This window comes from Megascapheus bottae, chromosome 12, assembly GCF_031878675.1.
Source record: "Megascapheus bottae isolate mThoBot1 chromosome 12, mThoBot2.hap1, whole genome shotgun sequence".
NCBI classification, from domain to species: domain Eukaryota; kingdom Metazoa; phylum Chordata; class Mammalia; order Rodentia; family Geomyidae; genus Megascapheus; species Megascapheus bottae.
The window spans coordinates 8,908,286-8,925,780 of record NC_143520.1 but is presented as its reverse complement, the minus strand read 5'-3'; the positions used below and the strand labels follow the sequence as shown (position 1 = coordinate 8,925,780).

General features: G+C 39.3%; 1 protein-coding gene across 2 annotated transcripts in view; it reads right to left on the bottom strand.

Annotated features, from left to right (window-relative positions):
* Nucleotides 1-4,899: 4,899 nt before the first annotated feature.
* The window catches only part of Chn1 (chimerin 1), a 137,810-nt gene continuing 125,214 nt past the window's right edge, over nt 4,900-17,495 (bottom strand). The window contains exons 9-13 of one of the 2 annotated variants that reach the window (XM_090342603.1): nt 15,126-15,299; nt 14,324-14,401; nt 11,734-11,871; nt 6,892-6,997; nt 4,900-5,682 (exon numbers count right to left, since the gene is read on the bottom strand). In XM_090342603.1, coding sequence (XP_090198729.1) covers nt 5,511-5,682; nt 6,892-6,997; nt 11,734-11,871; nt 14,324-14,401; nt 15,126-15,299 — 668 coding nt within the window. In that variant the 3' untranslated portion in view covers nt 4,900-5,510. Of the gene's footprint in view, nt 5,683-6,824; nt 6,998-11,733; nt 11,872-14,323; nt 14,402-15,125; nt 15,300-17,495 lie in introns of those variants that run through there. The other variant, XM_090342602.1, reaches the window with a different exon arrangement.

The window sequence follows — 17,495 nt, the reverse complement described above, 5'->3', positions numbered from 1 at the left end:
CAATCTGTGGAAATGTCAACTGAGTCAAGGCCCATGAGAAGCAGCAAAACAGCAATACTTTAACAATTGCTCAAGCATTTGCTGAGGTCCTAATGACTTAAGGCAGAAGGTTGTCAACAACAAATGTTCGAGTCTGGAAGACTCTTAATTCCTTCATACATAGACCCAGGAAAAAGGCCTCTAGCTTTTTTTCCTATTTAGGAAATGTGATGATTGTTCATGTATTTTAGATAAACAGAATTGTGTAAAAATATGTAATTCAGAGCTTTTATTATTTTCAAGTCTAGAATCAGACATGAGGCACTCCACTAGCCCTTTAATGTTATTTTTTTCCATAGCCAAAGTTGTTTTTTATATTCCAGTATGATAGCCTACACTGTTCTTCCCTGCCCTGTCCTCCCCAACTCAATGGACTGTTATCTTCAAGCAGTTAATGTTGATTAATGTTGATCATTTCTAAGTTAGGTCCCCCTTTATGCCCGTTCTGATCTCGACTGTGACTTTGTGCTTCTCTTTGTTGCATATATCACACACCTAGCCACTGGTTAAGATGAAGTCTCCTGAATTTTTCTACTCAGCTGGCCTTTAACTGTAATCCTTCAATCTCCATCTTCCACATAGCTAGGATTACAGGCTTGAGACCCTGCACCCAACTTGTTTAAGAGTTATATAGCCTTTAATCTCCAGGACCTTCTCCCTTGCTCAGGGAGCAGTAAATGGGGTTGAAAATTCATATCCTCTAAACCCTTCTTTTTTCCCCCTCCATCTCTGGGCTACTGAGGAGTCAATTTCTAAATCACCTCCATTGTAAGTCTAAAAGGGCTCTTTATGAGTAACAGAAAATGTTCCTATCACCCAGGAAATCTCAGGGGTTTACGAAACTCTAGACCAGGGATTGGGGACAAAGACTAAATATATTTCTTAGTATAGAAATCTACCCTTTTCTAAAATTTCCTTTAAGGTTTTGGTTATAGCTATCTGAACATATTCGATGGAGAGCTCCAGAAAAATGTTTTAAATTGTGCACTAATTGTGTTGTCCCTCTGCCTGGGGATCCAATCAGTGTATTCTGCTAGTCACTGCATAGCTAGTCACTTTTTAGTCACCACAGTTACTAGGTTGACTGGCATGGTGCCACAGTGTTACGTTCAAGTAGCATTACCTAATAAGCAATCCAAAGGGCCTCAATAGGGATACTGGCAATTGGGATATGCCGGGAAAACAATAACATGCTCTAACTGAAGTGAAAGTTCTGTTCTCAACTTTAGGAAGGACACACTGAGATTGCTAGGATATATAGGAAGAACAAATCTATTTGTGAAATTGTGAAGGAAAAAAAAACCTTGTTCTAGTTTTGCTGTCACACTTCAAACTGCAAGAACAGCTACCAAATATGATATATACCTAATTAAGATGGAAGAGACATTAAATTTAGGTATGTGTGGGTAGGAAAAAAACCATAAAGCTAGGTTTTGGCACTTCAAGGTTTCAGGCATCTGGGACCAAGGTATCAGGTTGAGACCATTCCAAGCTACAGAATGACTGTGCAAGGAAGTTGTGCAAATGCTGGCAGTGTGCAGGGATGACAGGGGCAGATAAGCTCAGCTGGTCCAGGAATATTCCACTGGCACTCCAGTCCAGATAGCAGACAATCACTTAGAAGGGCGAGGATACTTTTGAATAAAGTTCTGGATCTGACAAGTCATGTTTATTTCCCTCTCCTTTCTCCAGGAGTCAAAGGAATGCTTACAGTCAAATTTAAAGTACCAAGTAAAATTATAAGCTCACATATCTCTTGTCCCAAGGTTAGTACTGCACAAGATAGTATGAGAACACAGGAAATGTGCACAGTGGGTTGTGCAGAAGTGGGTATCTTTTTTTTTTTAATTGAGACAGTGTAGGTTTCTATAAATTAAGAGAGGCTGGCCTTGTTTGGACTTTAACATTCTCCTCTCCACCAGAGTGCCTGTTCATCAGGTGACAGCTCAAGTGTTGAGTGAGTGTAGATAGATGGTGCACGTAAGAAACACTTAGCTCACGGAAGCAAACGCCTCTCGCTGAACTCAGACAGATGTGACCACCATGCACACTGCTGTGACGGAAAATCAACTCAGCAACAACGCTTCGACATTTCCTTGAACAGTTAACTCCCAATTCCTAGACTAGACAGTTGGAGGACACACTTGGGTACTTGGATTACCCAATGCACATTCAGAAAGCCTGCTTTTCAACTGGACTTGCCAATAATACTGGCTAGCTTTGGGTGATAAGCTATACTATACCGTAAGGTTTTGTTAAAGATGATGATGGATCTCAGCATGTAGTTCAGTGGTACAATGCTTACCTAGCATGTACTAGGCCTGAGTTCAGTTCCTACCACACACACACACACACACACACACACACACACACACACACACACACACACACACATGAAAGTAAAAAACGACAACTGGAACTTGGAAACTAACTTACTGATGGCTTTCCCTTTGAGGTTTATCAAGTAACAGCAAAACGTTTTGCTAACTATCCATTCTTCCTCTTATGTTTTCCAAAATCTCAGTTTAGTGAAGGATTTGTTTTCCTAGCCAGTTGGTGTTAATGTCATTAAAAAACAGAAATTTGAACTTAGAGGTGAGGCTTCAGTGGTGAGCCTGCCTAGCAAGCGAGAGACCCTGAACTCTAAGCCTGATTCCCAAATAAACAAAACTAAGGAATAAAAAACCACAAAAACTTATGCAAAGGGGTTAATTCCTTGTTTTATCAGTAATTTCTTTTTAGGGATGCAAGGAGTATGGGTACTTTACATTGAGGCCAGGGGTGAGGCCAGAGGTGGTTTGAGGGTAACAATTACTGGTCTCTGGATACTTCCAAGTTGTGTTAGAATTAGAAACCACTGCCTCACTATTAAAGACCACGATTTCAAGATTTTCCCAGGAGCCAGAGGAATGTATGAACAAAAGTTTTTGGGTGATGCTTGACCCAATGTCTAAGAGGCTGTAAGTGCCTTTTTGTTGCAAGAGTTTGCTGCTCAACAGTCCAAGAGTGTTTACAGGAAAGGTAACTGTGATTCCCATCTGTCTGTATACTCTGAGGGCGTGAACCACATATCCATCCATTTTAAAAAAAGTCACTAGGGCCGGGAGTTTGACCTAATATTAGATTGCTTGCCTAGCATGCATGAAGACCCAGGTTCGATTCCTCGGTACCACATACATAGAAAAAAGTCATAAGAGGTGCTAAGGCTCAAGTGATAGAGCTCTATCCTTGAGAAAGTCCCAGGACAGTGCTCCGGCCCTGAGCTCAAGCCCAGGACTAGCAAAAAAAAGCACCACTAAACACTACTCACAGAGCTGGTAAACTGAAATCTTGTCTGCAAACAGACTCAGAACTTTTTTTTTGAAGCTGAGTGACATGGAGCTCACCTGTAATTCTAGTTCGAGGCCAAACTGGTCTTTGTCTCAAACAAAGCGGAAAGCTCAATTTTCTCTGAAAACTGAACAGATTTACTATGATCTGGTATGGAGGGGCAACTCCATAGCGTGTTGCTTCTGTTTCTAATACTGTTCTAGATCTACAAGGTGCCATGTTCCCTGCACCCCCACTTTCTTTTTAATGGGGCTGAGGATTAAACCCAAAAATCTCATGCATGCTAGCAAACCTCCAAGCCCCTTTTGGAACAGACAAAAAACCAAGATGACTTCATTCCAATAATGCATTCACAACTGCCTTTCTTTCAAGACAGTGGAGAGGGGAGGTGGCAGCAGGAAGCACCTGTGGGCTCAAGTTATTTACCTAATTCACGTAATCTCTGGCTCAAAAGCACCTTCTGAGTGTTTAATGGCTTTAATTTCTATTACAAATGAATCTCTGTATCCATCTATTCAATTTCTTTTGTTTTATGGATGAGGTTTCACCGTATTATCCAGGATGGTCTTGAACTCTTTTTTTTTATTGTATTTTATTGTTGGGGTAATGTATAGAGGGGTCACAGTTACATTCATCAGGTAGTGGGTACATGACTTCTCATACTTTTTTTTTTTTTTGTCAGTCTGGGCGCTGTCCCTGAGCTCTTCAGCTCAAGGCTACTGCCCTACTCCTTGAGACACAGCCCCACTTCCCATTTTCTAGTGGTTAATTAGAGATAAGAATCTCAGGTCTTCAGTGCCCAAGCTGGCTTTGAACCATGATCCTCAGATCTCAGCCCCTGAGTAGCTAGGGTTACAGGAGTAAGCCACTCTTGAAGTAAAATGATCCTTTCTACCCAAGCTTCCCCAGTAGCTGGGACCACAGATGTGTACTCAGCTATTAATGTTTGAAGCAAGGCAGAACTTTAGTTCTAGCTGAGTGCTTATTTGGCAGACTGATGGTTATGTGTTCAGAGCCACATGGGTAGTTAGTGGCGATATGAGGCTCAGATCCTGGGCTCCTGGCATCCAGTGCAGACCACCTCTCCACGTCCTAGTGGTGTTGTTGGTACAATGAACATCAACTCTAGACATTTCTGATTAACCAAATTCTAGAAAAACTCATCTGTTTCTTTTTTCTGTTGAGTCTAGAATATACTCCTGTGCTCCCCTACAAGTCTGAGAAAATACTCTAGATTTCTGCCAGAGTAGTAAGAGAAGAAAAATAAAATGAATGAATGAGTAAATGTTCCAATTTTAAGCAGTTTTAGATGATTTTTTTAGGCGCTTGCTGCAAAAATTTTAGTAATAAACATAAGAGGTGAGAGAAAAGTCCTCAGTATTAAATAGATGGCCAAATACATTCTCACTCATGGCTAAAAAAAAGCCCATCGGTTTTTTAATTTCTAAAAGCCAAATTTAATAAATTAACAAATGCATGCTGACAAAACACCATGATACAACTGAAAAGCAATAATAATTTCACAGCTAATTCTCTGTGTTGTACATTTTTATTGGTAGGCTAACATTAAAGTAACAAATCTGGAACACATTTTAATTTTGTTGCAAAGAAAGTACTATGTTAGAGAAGAGCTAGGAGAAACCAGAAATGAACCATTTGCAAAAAGCCAGCATGGCAGTCTATGATAATGCAGTAGCCAGGGGTGTTGTTTACCCATTTGTGTGTGTGTTTTACAAGCATCGGTTACCAAGGGCATGAACCCCCAAAAGCAAAGTTATGACAGTTTTCTCGGGGAAACATGCTGGGTGACAACCACAGACAACCCAGGACAGAGAGGCAGTACAGGCACAGGTCTGCTTCCTTGGTGTGGGGTTTTCCTTATCAATTAGGGGTAATCATGCAATAGTTTGAGTTTCTTTAACATGATAAACACCCATGATTACTAGAACTGGAAAGCATGTGTTCACTGTTTACAAGGACAACTGAGTGGAGTGGTGCTACAGAAAGACAGAAAATTCCTTCATTTTTATCTGGTTATTTGCCCAAACCTCTAACCAAGAAATAATTCAGCTAATGGAGCTAATTAAATTACTATAAAACATTCCTTCATCTGTAAAACTTTTTTTCCCTGAAAGTGAAATTTAAAATAAAATGTCTTCATTCTTGATAAGCAGCTCCACCACCAGTCTCTGATACCGTATATCATTCAGTGCAGCCATGGCGTCTAGTTCTGGGGATCTCATAAGGGTTGGGCCAAACACTATCCCAAGGTTCTCTGCACTCATCAGATTTTCCTTCTCATGGAGGGTCACTCTGAAAACGTAAGAACAGATGACTGTTTAAGTCAAAACTTCTTCATGTGCTGGGCTGTATGGTATGGGGTTGATCATCTGTGGATTCTCCTGCCCCAGTTGCAGGAGGGAAGGATGAGGTCACCCTGACTGTTCCCTCTGCCTTCCCTCCACCTTGGCCCTCTTGCTTCCTATGGGAAGCTTTTACGGGTTGAATAGTTCATTGAGTGTCTGGAGAAAGGGCAGTGGAGATAGTGACAGGGCACAGCTCAGAGTAAGCACAACTGTCAGGGAGTCTACATCTATTCTTTGCTTTACCACACCTATTCTTGCTTTACCACATGGTACAGACTATTATTTGAGTGTCAGTCCTTTGTTTTAGTGTTTCTGTTTAATTTACTCCCTGAATATACAGCAAAGTTGAATTTATGAGTATAGCGGTAAGCACGTTCCACAAATGTTTTAGTTGCTTTTCTAAGGTCTTGAAAGTCAGCTTGTTGATTCTGGAAGGTCCCTGCCCTGTGTCCTTACCTGTGTACACAGATCTGTTGAATTTCAATTTCCCCAGTGCTGCACTGTTTTCCTGGTGTGATGTGCAAATTCCTACCCCAGTTACAACAGTCTTATTACACTCCTCCTCAGAACCAGACTCCACCTATTTCTGTAGCCCACATAACACCTCCTTTCCAGAACTGACTAACCCCTTCCCCCAAATTCCCATGGTCCATGTAATGTGACCCATGTGGCTGCCCCCTAAAATTCTAAGTTCCGCCCACACTTGTGCACTGCTGCCGCCTCCATTCCCACTTGGAGCAACCCAGCAGATCTGTCTCCCAAGAAAGCCCTAAGCCCATATGGGTGCCTCGCCTCTCACTTCTTTCTTACACTTTCAAAAGAGGGGGAAATACAAAGATCCAAGACTGACTTGCAAATTGCTTTGCTCTTACTTTTACTCTTTCCCTCCACAAAAATCAGTGTGTGTCCTTGGCAGAATAAGTCTTTCTAGTGTATTTGCAAATACTGAAACTGCAAATACATTTATGTCAGAATTCGGCGTGTGTGCAGTATTATAGTAGAGTATTTTTAGCATTCCTTTTCAACTAATGTAATTTCTCACAGGACAATACAGCTATGCACTTATCCATTCATTCAGCAGATCTCTTGTCCTTCCTTTCACCTTCACACGCAGGATGTGTATGCAACACAAGTGCAAGATTCCAATCTAACTTGCCTCTTCAGATGCGCCATGAGGTACCGGAGGGTTTCGCAGTGGGCAGGCGGTAATAGTTTCAGTGCTTCATGAAGGGTTTCCAACTGCTCATCAGGATCCATAATTTCTAAGATGGAAAGTCAAAACCCAAAAGGAAATACTTTAACAGAAAACTGACACAAATGGCTCACTGAACACTATTCTGTGATGCTCTCCTTGAACTGCAAGAAAATACTTTTATGCAGACCCTGTGCACAGTTATGGAAAATACTTTTTAATAGTAAGCCACAGATTTACAAAGGCTCTTAGGTTCATGTGGCAACATTTTTTATTTGCATTTGGGGGAGAAGTATCTATTTTTTCACATGAGTATATTAAGAGTTGAGTATCTTAGTCCAGCAACTATGGAGAATGGAAACAATATTCAGGAAACAGTATGAAAAATGGAAACTGAATACTCAGGAAGTAAGTGTGTTATATAAAAACTTAAGACTCCTTCAAAACACAAGAACTTTCTATTTCTTACGATATGTGAAAGAACACACAGCAGACTTGGAAGGCAGTTCTAAATGTTCTGTATGATGACAGGACCCTTGACATACCTGTGGCTCTTTGAGGGGTACATATTCATTTAGGTATTTTAGATCTGCTGCATCAAGCCCAAACCCAGCTCATTCCTTTCAGGCTAGAGGTTGCATTTGATTTATCAATTATTTTTCTATAATCAGAAGCAGTCAAAATTTTTGAAATTGTGAGAGCAAAGCAAGAGAGATAGAGAAAAAGAGAGAGAGAGACAGAAAGAGACAGAGGGAGAGCAACAATACATTCTTATTCTAGGATGATAGGGTACTTTAAAATGCTGGGTTCTATGACAGAACCCCACGCTGTGGGAGTCCTAAGTGGTATGGCATCTTGAGGTGTTAGGATATTTACATTTGAGCAGAACAAAATGATCAACACACGATCAAAACTCCTGATCTCTCTTAGTAGCTGAGTCATGTAAAAATTGACATAAGATAAATGCAAAGGGCTAGGAGTGTAGCCTAGTGGTAGACTGCTTGCCTGCATGCATGAAGCCCTGGGTTCAATTCCTTGGTTACCACATATATGGTAAAGCCAGAAGTAGTGCTGTGGCTCAAGTGGTATAGCAGTAGTATTGAGAAAGCTCAAGGACAGTGCCCAGGCCCTCAGTTCAAGCCCCAGGACTGGCAAAAAAAAAGATAAATGTAAAATTTCTAGATTTAGCAGAACAGATTTGAACTGAATATGAACTATGACCTTTTAACTTGGATTATTTTACAGTTTCTGCTCATAGGTTCCTTGATTCCTAGCTCATTTCTTTGCAATGAAGAATGAATTATTTGCCTTTGCAAATAAATGTGCTATTTCAGAACCTCAGGACCTTTAAGAAGTGTTAATTCATTGCACCAGTACAATCTCAGGCACTAAAATTCAATAGTCCAATGTCTAAAATTAAGAGAAATTCCATTTAATGTGGAAAGCTAGTTTTTCTTTAAATCACAAGGCTAATTTGAAACTACATGATTGTGAAAATTGGAAAAAAGTGTTTCCTTTTTACTTCTATTAATCTTTGCAGGGAGAATCATGAACAAGTGAAATTAAGGGTAGTGTTTATGGCAGGGAAACAACAAGCAATGAAGTGTGTGGCGTATTAGAATGATGAGGGGCTTTGGGAAATCAGTATGGTAGGAGGCACAGCAAATGTACTAATTAGCAATTTTAAATGGTGGCCAGGAAGGACCTCAGTGAGAAAGAAACCTTTAGTTAAAAAACTCAGAGCAACATTTGTCATAATCAGTAGAAACCTTGGGCTCTCCTAGCAGAGATTTACAATAGAGCAAAACCTAGATACATAAGGCCACATGGCATGATGCTAAATGAAAGGACCTCCAGGATATAGAAACAAAAGCCATATAATGAATGATTGTTGTCCTTAATGTCCTATGTTATCCCTTATCTCTTTTGCTATATCCCTTGGTTATCTCATACTGTTATAGAATTTTACCTTGTTATCTGATATATTGTATATATGCTTATTTGATTATTTGAAATAGGATAGGGAAGGGGGGAAAACAAGATGAGGGGAGGGGATGGGGGGAGGGAAATGGGGACCAAGACATGAGAAAGGGTATCAATGTTTGTGAAGTTATGCACCTTCTATCTGGCGGATATAATGTAACCCTTCTATTAATTACAATAAAAAATATATGAAAAAAACTCAGAGGGAGGGGCCAGGAGTTTGGCCTAGTGGCAGAGTGCTTACCTAGCATGCATGAAGACCTGGGTTCGATTTCTCGGTACCACCAGACAGAAAAGCCAGAAATGGTGCTGTGGCTCAAGTGGCAGAGTGCTAGACTTGAGTAAAAGGTGTTCAAGGACAGTGCCCAGGCCCTCAGTTCAAGCCTCAGGACCGACAAAAAATAAAAATAAATAAAAATAAAAGAAAGAATGACAAGGGTCATCCACCCTTGTCCTTTACTTGGAAGACTTTCCTCCCTCTTCTTCCTCTTCCTTCATGTAGTCTTTTACTAGCTCCAGCAGAATATCAGGTAGTGGGCAGAGTGGAGAGAACAAGGACTCTGACGCACATGTAAGGTCTGAGTGTCAGAACCACTTCTCTAATTACATGACCTTGCCCAACTTACACCCTGTCTTCTTCCTATAATGATTCTGGAGCTATAAATTGACCTGACATAGTACATGATAATAGCCACTAAAGAAGACAAGCAACATCTCTCATCTTCCTTGTGTGCCTCTTAAGAGATACCTATGTTTATATGTCCAAGGAACAAAGCATACTTTACTGTCAGAAATGACATATAAATGTAAATATCTTCTATTTTGTCCTATGTCACATTAGGCTACAATGCTTATTATGTACAGTTTTTTATTGCTATAACAGAATACCAGAGACTGAGTAATTAATAAAGAATAGAGGATTACTTAAAAAAAAGAAATGACATGTAAAAAGCCACACATATTCATAAGAAGGAAATATTAAAACAGCTGAGATGATAAGAAGAGACATTTATTTACACTTTGATTTAGGAAAGTTGCTTCCTTACAATGTGGTTTTAAGGGCTCTCTCTATGGGGTGAGATGCTGATTTCAGATAGGAATGCTATTTCAGAAATGAAACCTGTAACAATGACAAGTGCTTTGGAAGACTTGATTTTCCTTAGTGACAGGGTGGGTGTAGGGAAAGAAGATGAGGCCATCTGAAAGCTTGAAGCCAAAGGCCTTTAAATTCAACAAGGAGGCCAGAACTGAGTTTGAATTGCTGCTCTATACTCTGCTAACTACCCTTGAGTCAGGCACAGTGCCAATCCTTAGCTTTTCCTCCCCCCAAACCTCCCATTTGTCCAGTATACCCTCCAAATTTTCTTGGGGACATATCAAACCAGATGGACAGGGAAGCCTTTAAGAGGGGTGGCTATTTCCAGGTGCTGACCAGCCTAATGATTTCTCTGAGAGGTTATGTCTGTCCCATAAAGTAGAAGCTTGTAAACTCCAGTTTTCACAATCAGCACCAAGTTCAATTCAAGATGAGGGGAGTTTAGTCCTGATGGAAGAGACCCTGATCTTTCACACTTCATTTTTTTAATCAGTGCAATTCTCATGCTGTTCTCCATAGGAGAACTCAAGCTGATCCCCAAGAAAGAAGCACTCTGAGGAATTAACCACAAAAATTCTAAACAAAAAAAAATAAGTTCTGAAAGGGCAACTAAAAAAAATCACAACAACAAAGAAAGATTGTACTTCATGAAATTTCAAAGTCAAATCAAATCAGTGATACTAAGGAAGTGATGCTATTCTTTAAAGACCAAGACAATATATGGCTTTAAAGAGAAAAAGCAAAATGACAGAAAGCCTATCTTCTAAAAACAAACAAAAAACCAGTAATACCAATACTTAAGTTCTGTTTAAGATTTCCTTCTTTAAAAAGTAAAATCTGCTGGGCACTGGTGGCGCATGCCTGTAATCCTAGCTACTGAGGAAGATGAGATCTGAGGATCATGGCTCAAAGTCAACCCTGTCACTCTAGTCCATGACACTCCTATCTTCAACTACCCATCAGAAAACTGAGACTAGTGCTCTGGTTCAAATGGTAGAGTGGTAACCTTGGGCTGAAGAGCCCAGCACCCAGGCCCAGAGTTCAAGCCTTACAACCAAAAAAAAAAAAAAAAAAGTAAATGTGAACTACAGGTATAATTTTTGCAGCATAAACCAAATTTTCCAGATTAACCTTTGTTTTTTCTTATTGTCATTTCAAATAAAGTTTAAAAAAGTCAGTTCATATGACAAGAGATGGCAGAATGTTAAGGTACTCACTGAAGCTGTTCAATTCTCAGTTCTGAACCCCCAAATCAAACATACCTTCTTCAATCTGAAATAGTGTGCACCTTAAAGTTTATATCAGGTACTGGATTGTGACCTGCATGTTACAGAGCTGCATACTGAGGATAAACACTCAAAGAAGACAGTTTCAAAACTCTCATGGCAAGCTGACAGTGATTTTTGCTTGCTGAACCTGGTGAAAAGTGGCTGTATTGATAAATTTTATTTTTCTAGGTATTTTTTAATTTTTCTTGTACCAAAGTGTTGGTCCATATTAAGAAGTACTGGTTTAAGTTTTATTAAAAACTAGTATAAAAATGGTTGAATGTACAAGTTAAGATAATGTTAGAGAAGACTGTAAAATTCTTGTGAGTACATTAGCCATAGAGAGGTACATGGAAAATACTTTATAGAACACATTCAGGATATGCAGGGGGATATCAGGAACATGGTCACTGTGAGGAGGCAGCTGTCAGGGTGCTGGGAACACAAATTCACACTTACTGGCAGACTCTATGAATTTGGGGTAGGCGTCATACGTGATGAGTGGAATCGGCAGATCCCTGAAGTACAGTTTAAGTGCACCAGTGATAATATTGATGTCTTCATACACATTCACAGAAATATCTGCTTTCTCACCATCTTTCAAGAATATTAAGAGAAACAAGTAATTGGCTGGATTTTAATAAATGACATTTTAAAATATAACCAGATTTAACACAAATCAATGTTCCAGTTTTTAACACGAATGATCAATTTCAATGAACACCAATTTTTTTTTCAAATTTTCTCTTCTGAAATTATCTATTTTTTGGAGTTGAGAAGTAAGAAAGGACAGCCTGGAGTTTGGCTTAGTGCTAAGAGTGCTTGCCTAGCACGCACAAAGACCAGGGTTCGATTCCCGGGTACTACATACATAGAAAAAGCCAGAAGTGGTGCTGTGGCCCAAGTATTAGGGTTCTAGCTTTTGGAAAACCCAAAGACAGTGCTCAGGCCCTTAGCTCAAGCCAGGACTGGCAAAAAGGAATAAAAAAAAGTGAGAAAGGACTGAAGTAGAAATATTTCCAGTTTAGAAGTACTTGAGAAGTCCCATCAGAAGAATAATATAGTATTTCTTTTTTTTTTTTGGCCAGTCTTGGGGCTTGAACTCAGGGCCTGAGCACTGTCCCTGAGAACTGTCCCTGAGACTTTCCTCAAGGATATCACTCTACCACTTAAGCCATATCACCACTTCTGGCTTTTTCTGTGTATTGGGTACCAAGGAATTGAACCCAGGCCTTCATGCATGGTAGGCAAGCACTCTACCACTTGGCTACACTACCAGCCTCCATTTCTTTTTTTCTTTCTTCCTGTTTTATACAAAGATAAATGACTGTGAGAAAGGACAACAGAGGTACTTCTAAAAGAAGCCAATACAGAAGGCCCCTTCTGTGTCACCCCAGCTTCCTACACAATTAATTTTTGGGTTCTGTCTGGGTGGGGAGCGCTGAGAAGTAAAAAAATAAAAAATGAAGCAAAAGAAACCCCAATAAAGCAAACAAATCATCTATAACAAAAAAATCTTTAAGCATGTCGAGTTGTTGTTGACATAAGAACAGAAAATAGTATAAAATGGAAGGGTCCATTTAGAAGGTCCTCACATTCTCAAGCAAGGCTCTTCTGCAATGGTCTGCATTTAGTACTTTGCCTGGTTATTGTAACTGAACTTGCATCTACTGAAGACTCAACTACTACTGAGCTAGATGTCATGTTGATTTCTTTTGTTTTGCTTTGCTATTGAAAATTTCTAAGGATTACAAAGCAGGCTTAAATCTCAAACACTGACATCAAGTATTGGTGAGGATGAGGATGTAGAAGAGCAGGAATGCTCATTCACTACTAAATAGAATGTAGAATGATGCAGCTACTTAAGAAGACAGGTAATTTCTTACAAAGTTTATCACACAGTCCAGAAATGTACTTCATTGACCCAAATGAGCTAAGCATTTCATTTACATTGATTAAAACTTTCATACGTATAGAATGGTTCATAATCTCCCCAACCAGAAGTGATCAAAAAATCCTTCAGTATGTGAACTGATTAACTATGGTATATCCATATAATGAAATATTATTCAGTAGTAAAAAAAATCAACTATCAAGCTACAAAAAGATATGGAGAAACTATAAATGTTAAGTGACAGTGAAAAGGCTTCATGAGAGCTGGGTGCCAGTGACTCACACTTGTAATCCTAGCTATTCAGGAGACCAAGATGTAAGGATCACAGTTTGAAGGCAGCCTGGGTAGAAAAGTCTTCAAGAGACTCTTATCTTCAATAAACTACTCAAAAAAAAAAAAAAGGTGGAAGTGGCATTGTGGCTTAAGCGGTAGAGTGTTAGTTTTGAGCAAAAAGAGGCTCAAGGACAGCACCAGGCCCTGAATTCAAGCCCCAGGACTGGAAACCAAACCAAACCATACCCACCAAAACCAAAACCAAACCAAATAAGCTTCATGATGCATGTATTTAAGGATATAGCTCTTCTCTGGTCTTTATTCTAGTAGTTAAAGCAGATATGGGCCCACCACATATGAAATCTGTGAAAATCATATCTTTTTACTTTTACCTCTAGATTTTTTTTCAAGCCAGTCCTGGGCTTGAGCTCAGGGCTTGAGTACTGTCCTTAGACTTTCTCAAGGCTAGCACTCTACCACTTGAGCCTCAGCACCACTTCCAGCTTTTTGCTATGTATGTGGGGTACCGAGGAATTGAACCCGGGTCTTCGTGTATGCTAGGCAAGCACTCTACCACTAGGCCAAACTCCTGGCCCACCTCTAGATTTTTTGTTTGACTGATCTACATTTTTTGGGAGCATAAATGAGCCTTGGATACTCCAATGTTGATCATATAATTAAGCTTTATGCATTTTTCTCATAATGAAATTCAATATTTCTAATAAAAGCTTATATAAAAATAAGAAACCATACATTGACTCTCTCGGGGATTTAATAATCACCAATGACTCAAAAATAATGCTAAAATTCCATAAGAAATTGTAATTTGGTGTAGGGGGGTGGTTAGAGACAAAGTTACATAACCTAAGGTAATGACATTACCTCTGTCAAATGCCATCTTGACATCTTCAATTAGGTCACTGAATCCTGATACTCGGTATAGTCCTTCAGAATTAAGACCTATAAACAAAGAAATAAACAATAAAGCAAGTATAGGGAGTCATTTCTTTGGATTTTTGGTTCAAATTTTAACTTCTTTACATAAATGAGGCTGGGGAAATAATGTCAGAAGAATAATAAAATAAACATGATTACAAACTTTTTCACACCTTTGTTATAAAACTACTTCATTCACAATTTTAAATTCTGTCCCACTGGCACTTGGATATTTATAATTTGGCAGAACCTGTTGTCTAATGAGTTCAAATAATGTTAAAGTCTTAAGGGAAATAATTTATCACTCTGATGACACCAAAAGTTCCTTTATATAACAAAGGACAGGTACACTGAATTCTAGGCCTGGGCCAGTTTTTCCCACATGGGAGAAAATAATTAGAGTGCAGCTCTGGTTTCAGGCCCAGGGTAGTTTTACTAGGGCATTTATATTTTTGTATCTTAGACCTAAGAAAACTATAAAAAGAGAAAAATGGATTTGTTCTTGCCATTGGCTTTAGAAGAACAAAAGCATCAGCTGTAAATATATCTTTAAGAATTTTTAAAAAGATAATGTTAAATGTACCTTGAGATTAAGCCATTTACTCGCTAATTCATTTTCAACTTGAGAGCATATAACACATGAAACCATTCTTCCCCCAAACAGGAAAGACAAGAGCACCTCTGCACACAGGGCACCGGAGAAGGGCTGAGGGCTCTGTCCGTGAGCAAGACTCGGGAAGTGCCTCACCTCTAGACTCAATCTCCCTGATACACATGTCCACCACCATGGGCCGCTTAGTGATGTGTGCTTTCACCAGTGTTGTTAGGTCGCAGCTGTACACCTTCTTCACATGCTTCAAGTCTGGTTTACAGTCATTCGGGACCATCTTGGAACACTGCTTATGAACATTCAAACCACAGTCTGTGTAAAAAGTACAGGAAACATTATTTTCAGTTTTGAGAATCCTTGGAGCATCTGTTTTAGTAATAGATACTGCAGATTGAATTGGGGGTTGCAGATTGAATTGTTCCCTCAGGGTGGAGAAATAAGAGATCTTCTTTGCACTCAGAAAATTTCAAGCATAACCTACAAGGCTGGAATTCTAGCCCATGTGTCATCATTTGCTTGCTGTAAGAGCACAGAAAAGGAAAAATTAAAAAGTGTTTCATTAAATGTTTATAAAACATGTTATGCCAAATAGTCAATGCCATGGTTTGAGTGCATTCTTTCTTCCAAATTCACAGGACAGGGTTGAGAGGTGTTGCCTTCTGGGGGGTAATAGGTCATAAGGGCTCTGTCCTCAACCTCAGTGGGTGAGTGCTATTATTAAAAACACATGTCATGGTGGGACACTGTCTCCTGCCCTCTGAGAACACTGACTTGCTGCCTTCTGCTGTACAGGAGATACAGCAGGAAGGACCAAACCTTGATCTTGGATCTGAGACTTGACTCTCCTAACCTATAGTATAAGAAATTTTTGTTTGTTATGAATCACCCAGCGGGGGCCGGGAGTTTGGCCTAGTGGTTAAAGTGCTTGCCTAGCACCCGGGTTCGATTCCTCGGTACCACATACATAGAAAAAAGCCGGAAGTGGTGCTGAGGCTCAAGTAGTAGAGCTCTAGCCTTGAGAAAGTCCAAGGACAGTGCTCAGGCCCTGAGCTCAAGCCCAAGACTGGCAAAAAAAAAAAAAAAGATAAATCACCCAGGCTGAGGTATTTTGACAGCATAAAAGGGACCAAGATGGTCAACTGAAAATAATTTATTTAAAGTGTCATGAGGTTTATATTTTATGTAAGCTATAATTATATCTCAATAAATTTGATATGAATATAATTAACCTCAAAACTAAGAGAATGTTGGGCCCTTTTAAAACAATGCTGCTCCTATTTATAGCATCTATTCTATAAGCTACAAGTATTATTTGTTACCACAGGAATTACTAGCTAACATTTATTGAGAATATTGCTCAGCACTGTTCAAGTCCTTTATATTGATTATGTTGCTTAAACTCATAGCGCTCTATGCAATAGTCACTTTTACTTGTCATTTATACTACAAGGAAACCATGTGTATAGGTAAGAAATATACTCAAGGTACACAGTGGCGACAACATTCAGACCTGCCAACAGGGCTCAACAACTCAGAATGAGCACCTGGATCATAATGCCTCTCATGTTGGACTGTGACTTCTAAGATGTTATGGCATCTTGATAAAATATTAACATATTTAATAAAATATTAATATCTTTAGTAAAATTATTAATGTATCTTGAGTTACTTTACCTTTCAATGAAAAGAGCACAATAAAAATTTTTTCATATATTTTTATTGTAATTAATAGAAGGGTTACATTATATTTACCAGATAGAAGGTGCATTACTTCACATACATGATACCCTTTCTCATGTCTTGGTCCCCATTTCCCTCTCCCCACCCCTGCCCCTCATCTTGTCACAATATAATTTTTTTTTTTTTATCAGTCCTGAGCTTGAGCTCAGGGCCTGAGCACTGTCCTTGGACTTTCTCAAGGCTAGAGCTCTAGCTCTTGAGCCTCAGCACCACTTCTGGCTTTTTTCTATGTATGTGGTGCTGAGGAATTGAACCCGGGTCTTCATGCATGCTGGGCAAGCACTTTAACCACTAGGCCAAACTCCCGGCCCCCCACAATAAAATTTTTGAAAGGATAAGAGGAATATATTTCTTTTGCTAAATAATACTGAAAAGGGTTAAACCATACCTGAATTAATAGTTAAACTTAAGTAAATGCTATTTTTATGTTTTGAAATTATAGCTCTTTTGTTTTAAAGTTCATAGGACTTTTTGGTTGACCTCTTGTAAAGCCAATACAAGCTGGGCAGATATAGTTTGCAGCCAAGTCTCAATGAAACGGACTTGAAAATTACAGATGGTATGGCAGCAATCTAGAGTCTTTGGGCAAATGTCAGTTTTGCTGCTGTTACTGGCATAAAAGAGAGCAAGATAGCCACCCTCACATAACTGTTGAGATTACTGAGCCAGAGCACCCACACACTTTGCACACTGAAATATCCTAGACAAATGCTGGGATCACTGTCATGACATGATTTCTGGCAAAACTTACAAGCTAGTTATATATAA